The 18,462-nt window shown below is 33.7% G+C and overlaps 2 protein-coding genes across 2 annotated transcripts; one reads left to right on the plus strand and one right to left on the minus strand.

Moving 5' to 3' along the window:
• The first annotated feature begins 4,398 nt into the window (after positions 1 to 4,398).
• On the plus strand, positions 4,399 to 5,902 carry LOC130648544 (uncharacterized). Its single transcript, XM_057454596.1, has 5 exons — positions 4,399 to 4,828; positions 4,920 to 4,979; positions 5,349 to 5,438; positions 5,536 to 5,678; positions 5,747 to 5,902. The coding sequence occupies exons 1-5, from the start codon at positions 4,399 to 4,401 to the stop codon at positions 5,900 to 5,902; spliced, it is 879 nt and encodes a 292-aa protein (XP_057310579.1).
• Positions 5,903 to 8,560: 2,658 nt separating this feature from the next.
• LOC130649094 (uncharacterized) lies at positions 8,561 to 17,478 on the minus strand. The gene is made up of 2 exons (XM_057455294.1): positions 17,332 to 17,478; positions 8,561 to 12,517 (listed from the first exon to the last, which is right to left on the minus strand). Exons 1-2 carry the CDS (start codon positions 17,452 to 17,454, stop codon positions 10,247 to 10,249), a joined length of 2,394 nt encoding a protein of 797 aa, XP_057311277.1. The 5' UTR covers positions 17,455 to 17,478; the 3' UTR covers positions 8,561 to 10,246.
• Between the last annotated feature and the right edge of the window lie 984 nt (positions 17,479 to 18,462).

Here is an 18,462-nt window from a genome sequence, read left to right on the forward strand (position 1 = left end):
TTTCTTCTGCGCCCTCCCACTTCCGCAAAAGAAAAATTTTCGAGGCTTTCTTTATTACTCTACGGAAATTGGAATTAAATGATCAGGTAGATCACTAATCATTGTCACTTTTTCGCAATAGGATTACCTAAATTTACGTAATTAATCGTGCTTTTAAGTACCCCCAAGTCGAATATCTATGGATGGTTCAAAGTTTAAAAGAAGTTTGATTTTATTATAAGAATTTAGTTGTATATAGAGACTGACGATGTAAATAGTTTTTACGAAAAGGTTCTCTCATATTTTAATCTTTTTGATTTTTTACCGTCTATGCTTGGTATTTTACTTTAAAAATGGCGTGTTATTTTTTTATTAATATTAAATTTATTAAAAAAAATGATTTTAAAGATATTCTTAAAGTTAAACCATGCATCATTTGACGTTTTCAGTATCAAATGTCTGTATCGACAAGAGTTCGTAATTATCACTCAACATATCTGCTTTAACATGTCAAACTACAGGGGGCTAAATAATTGCACAATGTGTATTTTATTGTAACGAGTGTGATCAGGAATATTTTTAAACATGTTTTATTTTAAGTATATCTCTTTCCTATATCACTTAATCAAAATAATTAAAAATATTTTGACTTACTCGGTTCGGAGGAAAAACAATTAATAAAACAATTATTTAAAGATAAAAACTGCATTGTAAGCAAACAGGTAAACAAGGCAAAATTATTGAATTATAATAAAAATTTCTCAAATTTCTGTATATGTGAAAAGGTTATCTTGCCCCCGTTATTATTAACCTTTACCTTTAAACATTACACGATTCTAAATTACCATGATCGATGGTCCCTGAATTAGCAAGACATATAACCTGTTCACGAAATCATGCGCGTGATGATGACGTAATTTATTAAACCTTTTTTGTCTTCATATTATGTGATTATGTCATCAATTTTATAATATGTGATTATGTCATCAATTTTATAATGTTTAACGACAATAAATATATGATGGCACAAATAGATGAGTCTTTCAGTAATTAGCATTTTTCATGTGGTAACCATGCAAAACGTCATCAACAGGCTAACTTTAAGCACTAGTGGGAAAATAAAGAATTTTAAAGCAAATAAAGGCTTGGAATGTCATCAAACGATACTTTTATTATCCATATTTTCAACCTATTTAATGATAAGTCTCTATAATAATAGCCGTATTTTGTCTGTTCAAAAGGGTTACCGATATTCCTTTGACCTTACCGCGAATTTTTAGAAACCAGGGTGTTGTTTGATTGGAAATCTTATGATTTATCAAAATAAACTACAAAAATTAATGAATTCATTATTTAAATGCGCCATTTTTAATAATAATTTACCCCCGTGACCTTAATCACCGATTCCGCCCAGGAGCCACAGAAAACAAATAGGATGGTTTTACTGACAGTTTAACTGACTTTGTTTTGACCGCTCGCACGTGTATACCAATCAAAACGCCTGATTCCTTAAAAAAACAATCAAGACTTTCGCGGCCTAGATATGCCAACGAAGAAACATGATGGCCATTTTATTAAAGACATTATTTCGGTTTGTCTGTTCAGTATTTATATTACTGTGGAAAGTTTATCATTTCTTGAATATGATAGTTTAGTAGGCGACGTTTCGGGAGATCCTTCTCCCATCATCGGACAAATTAAAATGATGTTGAGCATGTATTTATATAATTGCAGAGGATCGAAATACATAAAAATTAACGAATCAGAAACGAGCTGATAATTACAGTTAATTACGGTAATTAACATTTTCGGACCTAGATGTAGGTAACTACTTCTTCTGTAGGGCTGGTAACCAAATCTCAGGAAGTTGATACGAGATGCTGTTTATGTGTTTGTTACGTGCTACACTGTTGATGGTTTCTTTAATCTTCCTGGCCGTTGTTCTGGACTCTCTGTCAATGATTTTCTTCTCATCCCAATTAAACTGACGGCTGACGTCAAAATATCAAAATAAATTTATATTGACATGTGTTAAAAAATTAATTCCAATTAGTGCACCTGCTTATCGCGAATTAACACCAGATAAAAACCAAGCTTTAGTGGCAAATATTTCTAGACCAACGAGAAAGCAATAAACTGGGGCGACGGGTAAGCTAGAGCTTAATATATTTTATAACATATTTTTGTACCTGAAGCCGTCCTTAAAAATTTTTTCCTTTGCCGTTTTCCGACCTTCGCAATTTTTCGCCAACCACAAAAAGTTTGGGTCGTGAGTTTTCAATATTCTTTTATTTTCCCAGTATTTCGCCGATTTCCGACCCAAAAACAGTTAAACTACCGATTCAAATTATCATAACGCATATGTATAGTTAAATCAAAATCAAAATGTAGCAAACAAATAATCAAAACAACAAATTAAGCCACGATAGCGCACTTCAAGCGGCTACCATATTCATTTATATGTATCGGGACTAAGAACGACAACAAACAGCATTTTTGAAGTAGAGAGATTGTAATGTGCATGTCCCAGAGGTTTTAAAAAATATACGAAAATGTAATAAAAATAATCTGCCAAGCAATCAATCCTGCAACAAAACTACGAGTCGGAATACGGCAATCCAACAATTAATTAAGGACGGCCTGAGCGCTACGCAACAGTCGCACCAAACATTGACACCATCTTAACTAAGTTGAAATCTATGAGCATAAATACAGTCAATTATACTGATCATTATAAAAAAATATGGCGGCTGCTTGAATTGCGTTATTGCGGCGTGCTCTGTTGTTTTCGTTATTCATTTGCTGAAAGATTTGTTTACAACATTTTTATTTAGCTATACTTCTACTTTAGAGAAAAATAATTTAAGTCAGTACAGTTTAACTCGTTGGGTCGTAAATCAGTGAAATACTGTAAAATATACTTTTTGTAGTCGCCAAGAAATTGTGTAGGTTATTCAGAAAACAGCAAACAAGTAAAATTTTAAGGACAACCAAATTTCTATAATGATGCAAAAGTTGTGTCTGCCTGTGCTTGGCAAAGTGAATATTATTTTCTAAGTCATCAAAATCATCTCAAATGTTAATAGTCAAATTGAATGTCATGACGTAAATAACATGTATATACATTTAACACAAATAGCTAAAATTTAAATTAATGAAGCTATTACAATGTAACAGGTATACAACTTTTTTTGTTCTTTGGGGAGGGACTTTGCTGATGTCAGCAAAAATTTTAAATTTGTATTTCTTTATTCGTTTGTCAAAAGCACGTGATCCAAGATATTTTCCTTATCAAAGTTTCACCCAATACACAGATGCAACAGGTAAACAAATTTTCGGATAAAGTTTTGTGTACATTGACTTGTTTTTGCTAATGTCAGCAAAAGTTTTAAACCCTTGTATCTCTTTAACCCTATTCGGTGCAGGCTTATTCGAACATTCTATGACCAGGGGCTGAATCCGCCCACCTCCCTCAATAACTTTTTATAGGCTTGTCCAAATTGAATCAAACTTAGCACACTTATAGTACGTCACAGAAGGAACAAAATGGCAGGAATAAGTTTTTGCTTGCGTCAGCACATTTTTTGTGACGTCATCATAAAATTAAAAGTTGTTTAAAATGCCACTATCTGCTTAAAATTCAATTACTTCAGTACGCAATCGAATTTTTAAATTCTGCTTGAAGTTTCTGAAAGCTAAATAAAAGTTTTTTAACATATTTTCCGGTTTTTACATTAATTGAATGAAAAACTGTCAAATTTTGGTGAAAATCCGTTTTTTCCAATTTTCGGGTAAAATTCGAAAAAATCGGGAAATCGGATTATTCACGTGACCAAAACAAGTAAAATGAGTCTTTTTGATGAAACAAGGTTGTGTTGTAAGATTCAAGTTCTAAAGATAATCCTAACAAAAGTTATTATATTTTCACCATTATAAGGGTTTCATAGAGATTTTTAGGGGTAGTTTCAAGTAATAGCCAATAGTCTCTGAAAGATATGGTACCTAAAAACTTTGCATGCAGGTGTCTAATAGATAAATATTGAAACTCAGTAAGTTTTGTAGCCATGCAACATAGCATTAAAGAGTTATTAAAAAAACCCGTCAGGGGGGCGGAATCCGCCCCCGGACCGAATAGGGTTAAGAGTTTGTGGAAAGCACATAATCATAGTTTCTAAATATTTTTTTCAATATAGACGAGTTATTGGTAACCTGTATATATACTTATACAACAGGCTAATCTGAAGACCAGAATATGTAGGACAGGCAAATACGTGGATTTCAACAGGCTAACTAGTATTTTATAACCGTTTTTAAAGGTATAACTTATTTGAGGGTGGGAGATAAGCTTTAAGTGCAAGTTTCAATAAATTTCTACTTTTCAACTTCATTTTCTTTATGTTTATTTATTTTGCCTATGTGATGCGTGTGGATGGCGATACTAAAAATCACAGCATTTACGTCACCCCACAACTCATCTCGTGTCTGCCAGTTTTGATAGAATACCATGAGGATTTAGTATCCTATTTAATCAAGTTTTTGCAAATAGTAACATTCCTGAGAAAAGATATATGTCGTAGCGAAGAAGAGATTTTAAGTTTGCCACCAGACAGTACTGATATTTTTAAACGAAATATGTTGGATCGATGCATGGATAGACCAAATCCAGAATTTAAAAGAAGAAGATACCCTATGTTGGAACAAATGTGTTATGCTGAATTCTTGTCAAGCTACTCTATGAAAACAAAACCGAAACCAGAAGATGAAGATGACAGATACTCACATGGAATCTCCTTATCCGAAATATACCTGTTATGTCCTCAAAAGATATGTTGTCTTTACGAAAAGAAAAGTGTGTTCTAAGGTACCATGTGCCTAGTCGACAGAAAAAACCAGAAGGATATGCACACCATTTGCTCTTTATGTTTTATTCTTTTCGTCAGGAAGGAGAATTGTTAAGCAAAAACTCGGGTACTTACACAGAGAAATTATTGGAAAATGGTGTATTAGAAATTATAAATACAAATAAAAGAATATGCGAACCATTCGGTGAACTTGTTGAAGAAGCAATGATAAATTTTCACACGAATGTAAAAAATCTTGATTCCTTCGCTGAACAAGTTAGTAATTCGGTTAATAATTCTGGAATTTCTGATGACGTGAAAAATTTGGAGTATTAAACGAAACCCAAAGGGGAGTTTTTGAAGTCGTGAATGATTGGGTTAGAAGGTACACAAAAAGCTTGGCATGTAACGCACACCATAAAATTGAGCCAAATCACATCTTTCTAACAGGAAGTGCAGGCTGTGGAAAGTCACACTTGATTAAAACAATTTCTGACATGCTAAATAAAGCACTTTCTTATCGTACAGGGAACTTAGAAAGGGATAAAATTCTTATTCTGGCGCCAACTGGTGTTGCTGTTATCAATGCAGAGGGAAATACAATACACTCAGCCTTAGGTATACCAGTTGATAGAAGTTTTACTTTCTAAGTTGAGTTATAAAAAGAGATGCATGCTGCGAAATAAGCTTTCAGAGCTAAGCATTATCGTAATAGACGAAATCTCAATGGTTTCAAACAAGCTGCTGTTGCACATTTACCAACGTCTAACTGAAATATTTGGATGCGCAGATGACATTCCATTTGCAGGAATATCTGTTATAGCGTGTGGGGATTTCTACCAACGTCCATCAATTCAAGCAAGACCAATTTATGCAGACTAAAAATATGTATTGTTAAATCTTTCGCATTACTGGAAATATTTAAGATTCCTGAACTAACAGAAGTTATGAGGCAGCGTGGTGATCAATGTTTGATTGAATTATTAAACAATATCAGAGAGGGAAAGTTAGAAACGCAAAACGAAGATTTACTAAAATCTAAATTTATTTTTCAAAATGACCAAACTACCCCAAAGATGTGATTCATATCTTTGCTGAAAACCAACCTGCCTCTGAACGCAACAAAAAGATGCTAAACAGTATAGCATCGAGTGAAATAAATATCGAGGCCATTGACACAATCCCAGAAAATATTCCTGTGTCAATGGTGCAAAAACTCCATAGCCACACTCAAATGGAGACAGGTGGACTAGCTCAAAAACTTCTTCCAAAACTTAACGCGAAAGTCATGTTGACATCAAATATCGACATATCAGAGAAACTTATTAATGGACAGATTGGGACTGTTCATCATATAAAAACCGATGGATTAGGAAAAGACTATGCAAGAAAATGTTATTCCAATAAGCAGGATAGAAAAGGAAATCAAATATAATAAACAAAGTCTAACTTCACCTACTATGAAACGAATGCAATTCCCACTAATGCTGTCATGGGCTTGTACTGTTTACAAGGTTCAAGGAAGAACGTTTGATAAAATTGTTGTTTGCTTTGATTTAATAAAGCAACGAGCCTTTCACTCAGGACAAATCTATGTTGCATTGAGTCGAGTCACAAGCTTAGAGGGGTTATACCTAACAGGAACATTTTCCAGGTCAGCTATTAAATCAGACACACGAGCAACCGAGTGATACAATTATATGCGAAAACACTCAAAATTGACATCAAAAGATACTGGCGTAATTAGTGAAAATTCTATAATAGTAACTTTGCTTAATACAAGGTCCTACAACAAACATAAAAATGATATTAAGTCCGATGGCGTTCTCATGGAAAGTGATTTATTATGCCTAACAGAAACTCAAATATCATTTAATTCATACTGCGACACAAAACTAGATTACTTTACTTTAATTCCAAACAACAATGTCGATAGGTTTTCTAGTCTTTTAGCTGGTCATAATAAAACTATAGCATTGTCTGATATTGTAAAAATTTCAGGTGCAATATTTTTTAAAATGACGAAGAAAACGTTTCAAAAGAATGCTGTTAGTTTTCTACTTCTATATCCTAAAAATTCTCTTAATCGAGAAGAGTCATTATACCTTATTCAACATTTTTTGGGAAACGAAATCTATTTCCTTGATTTTCTCACAGAGTATAAACAAGTTGTAACCTCTCCAACTCATATATCCGGTTCACTTATTGACCACATCTATGTCTATGAGAATGTTCTAAACACCTTTAAAGTCGATACACTCGTCAAAAATGTATATTTCAGTGATCATGACGCAGTCAGGCTTAGACTTTCTCTAACATGATGTTTACGAAATCTTCTAGAAGGGCTACTTCAAATCAATTTCGTCTTCAGAACCAAAAATATTTACGCTGGGTTATTGTTTTTTTGATTTTAAAATTGTTAAACTTTGAATGCAGATAATATCATCGGGTTTTTGTTCTCTGAGAATAGTCTGGCATTATATACTTATTATCTATGCCAATGGCGGAAATCTTCAAGCCATTTAATAAAAAACCACTAAAAAAATATTAAGCGGTTGAGAGAATTTTTTTTTTCGAAAATCACTTATAAAATATTAAGTGATCGAGGGAATGTTAAAAATAACCACTTGTAAAAAAATATAAAGAAGGAAAGATTAAAAACACGTGTAAAACCATTTAAAAATGCATATGAAGTGAGCAGGCAAAAGTGGCACTAATACGCTTCGTAGATGGAGACCAATTTAACAGATCTCATTATGTGAACTGATCCATGTAACATTAAATCGGATCTAACCGATGAGAGTGAGGGGTGATTTTAAAAGTGCTAAGAAATGCGATAATTATGTTGTTGAAACACCGGTTATTGTTTTAAAAGCAACAGAAAGAAAAGTTAAAATACGTCGAAAAATTTGCCGTAGTACGAAAAAGTAATATACGTTACCTTTTTTAAAATATGTGGAAAACAAGGCAGGCGTTGGCTCCACCGTTCCTTGAAAGCCCCGCCTGTCTAATTGTAAATTAAATAAGCGCCGCCCTCGAATAAGCGCTGCACCTTTAATTTGAAATTGGCGCTTATTTCAGGCATTTTTAATCATAGAGGATTTTAAAATAAAAGACACTTAATATAGTAGACCAATACATTGCCATCTTGTCTTATCAAACACTATATGTCGAATTATGAACTATGTCAACTACTTGATTCTGATAAACAAGAAGACAAACATATTATTACTTTGTGGGTTTTTTATATAATTCGAAGGAATAAGAAACTGGGTTTGTCTGAAAATTGCCTATAGAGTTTCAATAAGTGCCGCCTTTGATTAAGCCCGGCACTTAAAAAAGTCTAGTTTTAAATAAGAGCCGCGGTGCTTAATCAAGGATTTACGATACTTTAATTCCTGTGATCTGATTGGTTGATTTCGATCCTCTTATATCTCCTCAAATAATAAATAACTAAAAATGATTACGATTTTAGCCCGTCAATGACAACTGTAGCTGTCAAAACGTAGCCTAGAATAAACTCGCTTGTTCACGACATGATTATATCTATATCATTCAATAATCAGGACTTATTTTACAAGCAGACTAGCACAGCTGTAAAATTATGTGCTGCATCTTACATACTTATTCCGAAGAGCATCTCCATTATTATAGTCTAAAGTAAGTAATTTCACAAAGCATGCTTCGATCCCAATCGTGCGGATACAAGAGAGTCGACGTTCTAAGTAAAAACACATGCATACTGCAGGAAATTTTCTAAACACTAACAATGCGTACAGCCAAACGTGCATAAAATTATAAACTATAAAGCAGGAAGCTTTATTCCAACAGCAAATTAAAATAACTGTGCATATATTTCAATATTGTGAATTTACGTTTTTATAAGAACATGTTTTGTAAGAATACTAGATATGTGGGCTTCTTTAATTACTAGGTTAATGTCTTCTAACAAGTTTCCAATCATTTTGTTCACTTATACAACACTCATATGTAAGAATATTCTAAGGGAAATTTTAACCTGAAGATTGATAACTTCAAGAGTAATTTAGCCCACTGAGACTTTTATAATAATTCTTATTATAATCATGTAGTACACACATTCCATAATAATAAAAACTTCATGTGTGCAGAAAAAATATTATTACAAAAACATTACCTTACGTTAAGAAATTCTTACAGAATAGGTGTTAAAATAAAGTTTCCACGAAATCTTTTTTGCAATTAGGAAGTTTCTATTCTGGCGATTGAAATCTTTTTTTATAGAAAATCACAACAAACATAGAATCGAGCTTCAATGTGACGGAAACATTTTTTTCTAAACCGAATTGTATTACTCGTCCGCAAAAATTTGAAATATTATTGTTCCGAGAAGTTATTCTTCACAAAAATAACTTCCCTTAAGATAGTTACCAAAAAATTTCTTTGCTATAAAAACTAATAAAACACAAAATCTATACCCTTCATAAACATGTTTCGTAACAAAGAAAATCTGTCAAAAGAAATTTGATAAGAAGCAATACAAATAAAAATAAAAAAGATCCTTATCTTTCTTTTTACCAATTATTAATTCCAAAATGTCAAAGTTCTTAGAAGGTGATGAAAAATAGAACAGAAGAAAAATTAAGTTAATAGAAAATTTGTAAAATATGCGAAATCATTTGGGTCGGCGAATAATTTTGATAAAAGTGTGGGAGCGTAAAGTGTCCACTCTCCATGGATTCTGACGGTGTGTTACCATCAACATAACACCCATCACAATTGTAAGCATGAGACAATAGAAAGTAGCATAATTATTTTTTGTTGGCGTCAGTAATATATGCGTGACGTTTTCAGAAATTCTACTATGGATTATTTTATTCGCGTTTTAGAGCGTACTGGAAAATCTCAAAAAATCCTATTACAATCGTGAAAACCGGGAAGAACTGATCAGAATAGTGGTATCTTAGTTGCAATGTTTAAGTTAAAGCAAATATCTTGTAAAGTTTTCATACGCTTCATTGAAATAGTCGCGATGTTTTTGAGAATGTATTGTAAAAAATATTGAAATTTTAATTTGCGAGAGCTTTATGATAAAAGGGGGTTAAACTATGAGAACTTTCATTTCGAAACTTTCATTTCTAAACTGAGCTCACGACTTTAATTTAATTACTTTTAGCCAAGAAAAAAGTAGCAGAACGCGCTAAAACGAATTAAATGTCTCTAATTAATGAGAATATTCTACACGACAGTATAAATTTTTGGAAAAAAACAACGTTAGCAACTTTCGTTTTTTGATCAATAAGAAGTAAAATCCTTGAAATAAAACTTTGTACTGGTTTCTATTTTTGATGTCATCTGCTACTTGGTTATGACTTTTTTAACGTTTGTAAATCAATAACGACAAGTTGAAAATTATTTGCTGATCCAATCGTTGAAAGCGACTAAGTTTACTTAATACTTTTTAGTACAGCAAATAACACTTTTGCTACAGCACAACCTGCTGCCATCACACAATATGCAATCCACTCCTTTACAGCTTCAATTCTTGAATTAGGGATTTGATAGGAATCGCTGAACGATTGTCCCAAAATGTGACATTGCGCCCGAAAAATCGCTTTTGCTTTTTCGTTAGCTTCATTTGGCGTAATTTCAACATCATCTCGAGTGGCAAGATCTTTTATAACCAAATGCATTGCTTGTAATTCCATATCACTTTCCAATATACTCGATTTCTCAGCAAGGGAATTCGACCATTTTGACCATGCTTCAGGTGTCCAATCACCAAGAGAAAGAAGGTTGCTTGGAATGTCGCCACCTTGGAGAGAAACCAAAGCATTTTCGATATATGTATGAGCATTTTCATTGCCATCATTCCGAAATTCTGCGTCCAGCCCGAGCGAAGGAAGTTTCTCAAACATTTTCAATTTCAAGTTAAGTTCTGTTTTAATCTTCATAACCTGATCCTGCACACTTTTAAGGTTTGTAGTGGTATTGATTTTTCCCATCATAGCACCACCGCAGTAAACTCGAATGAGCACATAATGACCCCACGAGCGCAAAAATGATTGGAATTTGTACAAACTGTCATCATCGCTTTCGTTAAATTTCTCTGGAAGCAACTTTACAGCGGTCAAGAACTGCCTATTGAGAACATAATTGGCAGAATTTAACCTGAATGCATAACAAAACCTTTCGTACAAAAAGGAGTAAGTGCTCTGATTTCCAGATTCGGTTCCTGTTGAATTGTTTGAGATATTAACACCAGGTTTAACCTCTGCTATGAATTTGGTCAAATCACAATGCACATTCAACTTTGCAAGCCTTTTAACGCGATACTCGGTAATGTCATTATATACATAACTCGTTTCTCTTGTTTCATTCTTTACTTCAATATCAACGCCTTTTGGGATTTGAAAACCAGGAACGGTATCTTGTTCGTCGTTAAAAATGCAGATTGATTTTGTTGATAACTCATCCCTGAAAACATTGTAACAACGACCAACCGCTATGTTTCTTCTTGGAATAATCATTTTTCTTAACTTAAATAATTTTTTGAGTATCTTCTCCATGTTTTGGTTTAATGGAAAGGGAGAGAGAGCTGTGGCGACACTTCCAATCGTCTTGCCCCTGATATCCTCGGGTAGCTTAAAGTTCTTTTGTGCAAGAGCCAATCCCAAGGTAATGGCATCATTTGCATCCTCTGGATGCTGCGTGGCATGGTTACGAATGATTTTGTCAATCTCCGTTTCTTGAGTTTCAAGGGTTGGATTCTCCGCGTCATCGAAAGAGACATCCACTTTCTTTCCAATCCTAACATCTTCAGGCATTTTTTCAAAGAAATGCGATATAATTTGAAATCCAAGAGAGTCATTGTTCTCAGCTAGTACTTCCATCATGGCGCGAAACAAGTTGTATACCTGTCTTGTGTTGTCTGGCAAAACTGTCCAACTCCCAGTTTTTTTAAGATCATGATCCTCAAATTCATTTTCAATAAACACAACGCGTGGTCGAAGACCAATATAGAGTGCAGCCAGTTTTTGGCTTATATTCTTGACTTCTTTTTTTCTCTGTTCAAATCGCTTCTTTGCTACACTGCAGGAAAAGGTGAAAACGATAACAAGATTAGGATGAAGGCGATCTACCAGCTCTAGTTTTGCCAACTCTCGAAGCGACTTCGCAAGTTTTGAATCAGGTCCATCCATTCTGGTATCCATGATGGAGCAAACGAACAAAATGACGTTGGGGAACTTTTTTTCCCCACTTGGATAATTTTTGAAAAAATTGCGAATGCTATTGATATTCCCTGCCATTCGAGAGCTGATAACGTCGTGGAATCCAGGTGAATCCACTACAGCTAGTTTAAGATTGTTGATTTTCAATTTATCGCTGGAGGATACAACATATCTTTCTTCTGTTGCTTTGGTGCATGATGTTTCAGAAGAGGTCGGAAATACTTCTTGATCAAAGAAATGATTAATGGTACTGCTTTTCCCATCACCACTTGCGCCAACGACGAGAATGGTTGCTTGACTGACGCATCGTTCAATTTGATACGATGGTTTGATACAGTTTATCATTTTCTGAAGTGTTTCATTGTTTGGAAGTACAACCTCAATCTCACTACTTAAAGCTCTTGCCCAGTCTTCCTCTTTTAGAAATTCTTTCAGGATTTTCAAAAACTCGACATCGTTTTTCGGAAGGTCGACCGATTCAGGTGTCTAAAAAAAAATAGTTGCATACTTCAAATCCGTACCCGGCGTTGTAATTAATTGCTCTAACCTCAAATTATTTTTAAATTGTCACTTTAACACTAAGCCCTCCAGTAACGTATTTAGCGACTTCAATTTCTGCACACCTACCATTACAGACCTATGTCATCTTCACCAAGAAAACACTAAACATATTTGCAACCGCGAAAAATCGCTTATAAATATCATTTTTGTGCCAGAGTTATTTTTTACCTTTTCCCTAATCTGGTACAATTTTTTTGACAAAACAACGTCTGAGAATTGCTGAAGAATAAAAAAAAGAAGGGTAATGGCAAGGCTGGAATTGTACTGATTTCAACAAAACACATTTTTTCTTTTTAGCAATTTCGCAAAAAGTGAATTGTAAAAAGTTGCAATGTAATAAAAAATGCTTAAAACTGTAAGACAAAATGAGCAAGTTCAATCCCATCGAAAAAGCGCAGCGTCGCTTAGAAGCAAAAAGTCCTCGGGGCGAGGTTGATAAAATAAAAAAAAATCAGGTTGAACATGTAAAAAAATAAGAACACATAAAAGTCTTAAAAAACTGCATTGTCGATTAATGAAACTTTAAAAATCGAACAAGAACTTTTATAACTATTTTAATATAATGGATGGGTGCTTTTATCAAGTAAACCGGCTTGTTGTCTTGTAAAAGAATCGACAAACAATTCCACGGAAAAAAAATTTGTCGGGGTTAAAAAATTATTGGTCAATCAGGCACTTAGTATTGGTAAAGCATGCCACTTGTCCGGGTCGAACGCTTAGTATAGGTAGGTACTGTATGTCTGTCGCGCGTTCAGCACAGCAGCTATTTCGGGGTACACGTCTATAACTTTTGCGCAACTTAGTACAGACCTATTGTGTCACGAGAGCTTTCATTTGAGTCTGTGTTTGGAACTCTATTCCACGTATTAGTGTAAAAAGCGAGCAGCTTTGCATTTTTGAGTTAGTTTATGTTAAGCATGCGAAAGACAGTGGTAGGTAGGTTTTCATACGACCGCTTTTTTTGCTCTAGCGAAAAATGTAGTCGTACAAATGTTGTCTCGTGATTTTAACCTAAAGGGAACCCAAGGTGTAAATTGATGTTGGGCTAATATTATAGAGCTTTAAAAGTTGATTAACAAGTCTTTTTAAATTTTTTAAAAAGCTCCTTTCGTTCTCAAGATATTTACATTTAAAGAATTTCAGATTTAATTATGCTGCATATATTATGATGTCATATTTATGTCTTCCGCAATTTTAGATCTGTTAAGGGATGTGCATTCAAACTTTATCAATGGATGGATATTATAAAGGTGAATTAATGATCATAAAATTTTTTGCCAAAATGACACTCGTTTGCTCGGCCCAGTCCTTAATTTTTTGCTGACGGTCCCATAGCTTAGGTTCTGCATGTCGGTTTCTTATTCCCCTGACAATCAGCACAATACCAATACAATGCACGATAACATTTTTTCGTGGTTAAATACAGGAGTGTTTGATGTCATGTTCTAAGCTATGCACATAGATTTGTTTGAGAAAAGCCAGCCTGTACATATCTGCGCCGCTTTTAAAAGGCAGGCGTAGATTTAAAATCTTTTTTTTTACTGCTGACAGTCCTTTCAAACTATATAACTTAATTCGTTAACAAGCAAATTTTAGTTAACTATGTCACAAGGTTGAAACGATTAGGTGAGTCATGTGAATATGCTGATTTAAATACAGACATAAAGAAACATTTCGTGTTCTCACAAAAGAAACTTCTACGTGAAGACGCGTTAACCCTGGAGATTTTATTAAAACTACCCAGAAATGAGGAAATATCGTTGTCCCAAGCAAACGGAATGAAAAACCCCACCGATAAGTCGATTGAAGAGGAGTTAAATCAAGATGAGTCAATCGAAGCATTAAATCGTGTGCGAGGTAAATTTAATTATCGTTACAAAATAAACAGCTAAACGATGGCGAAACTTTGAAGAGAAATTCTTTTCTGGACCCTTGAAAGGTTGTAAAGCAATCAGCAAAAAGATGCGACAAATGCGGTACGGCATATCGTTTATAAACAAACAGTATTTTTCATCGAAAAACTCGCAGCAAGAATACAGAATGCAATGCAAAAAAACGCATCCATCAACAAACCCTTTCATCCATACTTGATGACATGTATCGGAGTAAAAATTTTAATGAAAAAAACATACACATAAATAAGGAGTCATCCTTGGTTATTATTCATACCAGCTATTGTTTTTTAGCAATAGGATGTATGATGTGAAAAAATGTTATAAATTTATGTATTTTGTTGTCGAAATTAAAGTTATTTTAATCAAAAAAAGAAGAGATTGAATCTAATTAATTTTGATGAAATTTACCCTATCAAAGTGATCATAAAACACATTTTTGTTTTTAAATCAAGTTATTCTTCTATTAACATGATTAAAATACTAATACTATGTTAAAATCAAAGGTATTGTTCTTTTATTATTATTAATATAGTCAGGGCGCTGAAAGCCAAAAAAACATTAATAACAACCCGGACAATTTGGGACTATTAAAAATTAAAATTATGTTGGTATGGGATATTAAATCACTTTACTGGCCATTGTAAAATTTAAACCTCGTCCCCAGGGGCTTTTGCCTTTTTGACATCGAGACGGGCGGCGAAATTACCCCTGGTACAGGCTAGTGAGTTTTGTAATGCGATTGGCTTACATCTGACATAGATAAATTATTCGCGCGTCATAATATATGCAACATTTTGTTATAAAGATGGCGGATTTTGTTACAAAACAAAAGATTATGAAAAATATCCAAAGAGGTTGACTAAAAAAGGGTGAGCTAAACAGTAAATAATTTGATGAAAGATTTTGGCAGATTTCTTTTGTTGACAGTTAAGCTCAGTAAAAAAACCAGTCATAGGTAGAAAAATGCCACGTTTCGAAACTATTTTTAGTTATTTTAGTATACGATCTATATATACACATCTTGAATTTGTTTCTTGCCTCTTGATATACACAAAAGTACCAGAACGGTCACCTTGTGTGCTTAATATATGACCCTGATATATCCTTTTCTTATATTAGAGCACTAGTTTGCCTTTGATATAGAATGAATATGGAAATAAATAGAAAAGGTTTTAAAATTTGAAATATTATGGCAAAAGGGGATGTGTGGTACTAGATTTGTTATGATGGGTTACAAGTCATGTGGAGTCGTAAAAAAAGACTAATTTGGGTGCTATGTATATATTGAATGACTATTGCTATACATTATCTAGCTAACACAGTTAAGTAATAGTAGATTTAATCTCTCTCTTGGATCAAGCATTAAATTGCTAAGGCCTTTCTAAATACAAGTTTCTTAGCTAATTGTTTTCGGCGCCGAGCGAATTTATTTTACCAACACAGTTCAGGAAATGTGAATCAGACCTTGACCAGTCAGATCACATTATATTGCTGCTGAGACACAGTATATATTGCTCCTAGCAAACTATAGTTCAACTGGGAAAGTTGATAGCTAAGGAAAGGGAAGGGATCATATCGATATAATAGATATAAGAGCTAAAGGTTGCTAAGAATTATGTTAATTTTGACCCAAATTTAAACCTAATATTTTTAACTGGGTTGCTTATAAAAAATTATTCAGCTAGCTAACATTTATATAAGACATTGAAAACATATTTATACTTAGCTAGCCATCTATCTAAGCTAGCTTTAGCTTTCTTTCCTTATTGAACATATAGCTACCTACATGCCACAATCTAAGACTTGCACATTTTGACTTGTAAAGTAGCAGCTAATTTGAACTAGGTTGTCCCAACCAAATCAGCTTTATCTAATCACCCGTTGCTTTGTTGGTTTGAAATAAAACTTTTTAAAGTCAAGCGTTGAAAAATATAAACAACCAAAAGATATTGTCCTCGCCATGTGTAAAGGACTCGACTAAATTGCTTTTATTGCCCGGAAAAACTGTAGCAGAGAGATAAATCATTAATCATTTATAGTAACCCATATACTGGTTATGAAAAGCAGCCTGTACCAAGGTCTTGTCAAGCCGTCCAGTGAGCGCTAGCGGCCCTTAGGCAACAAACACTGGGGACAAGGATGTGTGAAATTTCTTGTGGTGCCAATCCAGGGAGGTTTTGATGACGTCATTAAGTGGGAAAAAATTTGATGACATTAATTTTTCAAAACAATTTGATTTTTTGAAAAATGATGTAAAAAGAAACAAAAAATGTATAAACACTACATATTATAAATCAAATGTTGGCTCTGTCCAGTCGTTTGAAATGTTCGTGACGTCACAATCTTTTAAGGTCGTAACTGTATAGTGTGCCGCTTTTCGAAATTATAAAACTTGTAAATATTTTTCATATACCACCTGATCCATGATTTAGCAAGGCATGCAGTTAAAAATAAAGCGGTCTTATGTGGTGTAAAAAGATGGCATCTTGATGCGAGAATTTTTGTTCACGTTTTATGTGAATGTTTTTGTTATTATTTCACCACACAAGAATAATTGAAAGGGCTAGTAAAGAAAATCTGTTTCTTTGTGTAATAGGGAATTGATTTTTACATGTTTTAATTTGTCCGCAAAAACCACGAGTACTCGTCCAGTTTTATGGCCGATGGCGCCCTGACTATCAATATTTCCTTGTTTCGTTTTGATGAAAACGTTGTAAAACCAAATATCACGCGAAGTTGTTCAAAACCCAACAGAAATAAGGTAAAGAATTTTGAAGATATGTTTATTTGTGAACACTAGGGAAAACTTATTACAATAAAAACTAAACTTAAAACAAAACTTACTGTTGAAGTCGCCATCTTTTGTTTTTCAACAACACACTCTCTGAAGCCTTCCGTCTGATAAAATCCTACACATGCGCAACATACGGGTTCTTTTGATGTCTCGTTTATTTTAATTAGTTGCATTTTGATTGGTTGTAATATTTGTACTAGCATACTCCCACTTCAACACAACTTAATCTGAAACAATCATATAGCATTAGTGTTTCAAAAATTATACACGCTTTTAATAAACAAAACTAAGCGAACCTCCACGAGGCAAAAAATGTAAAGTCGAGCGATTCTTTTTCGAGGCAGCCAAGGCGCGCAATTTCGAAGCAGTTGCGGCATTACATTTAGAGTATGTAAAAAAAGCTAACACTAATAAGCTCTACATTTTACTCATTGTTTTAAAAGTAACAAGAAGCCCTGGGGGCTCTAAGAATTTCCGCTCGGTACCAAAATATTTGATGAAAACCTGCTAATTCGTTGTGTTATTGTGCTAAACATTCGAGGAGGTTTGGTGCATGAACCTCTGAAGATAAAGCACACAAGTGACATATCTTACAACAAACGCAAACAAAACGAAACGTGTCATAATAAACTCACATTTTAAAAGAAATTTCTAACAAAAAATACAGCCTATCATTCATGGTTGAAAGTCTTGCGATTGAAACGTTTATGGTCTTAAACGGCATTTAGTTGACAAAAAATCAAAATTTTGCTGTGACTATCATTTTCAGCATACTTTTTTATTAACTGTGCCAATTTTTGTCGAAATAAAGCAGTTTTAATTTTTGGTTAAATTTTGGCCTAAAATGACATTTAGGTGACAAAAATTCAAACAATTTTACCATCATCATTTTCAGCATACTTTATTTGTTAACTGTGCCAGATTTAGCCGAAAATGAAGTGGTTTTAATTTTTGGATCAATTTTGACCTAAAATGGCATTTAGGTGACAAAAATCAAAATTTCGATGTCACCATTATGTTCAGCATCCTTTTTTTGTTAACTTTGGCAATTTTTGTTGAAAATGAAGTAGTTTTAATTTTTGGACCAATTTTGTCTTAAAATGACATTTAACCCTATTCGGTCCGGGGGGGGGCGGATTCCGCCCCCCCTGACGGTTTTTTTTTAATAACTCCTGATTGCT

This window comes from Hydractinia symbiolongicarpus, chromosome 7, assembly GCF_029227915.1.
Source record: "Hydractinia symbiolongicarpus strain clone_291-10 chromosome 7, HSymV2.1, whole genome shotgun sequence".
NCBI lineage: Eukaryota > Metazoa > Cnidaria > Hydrozoa > Anthoathecata > Hydractiniidae > Hydractinia > Hydractinia symbiolongicarpus.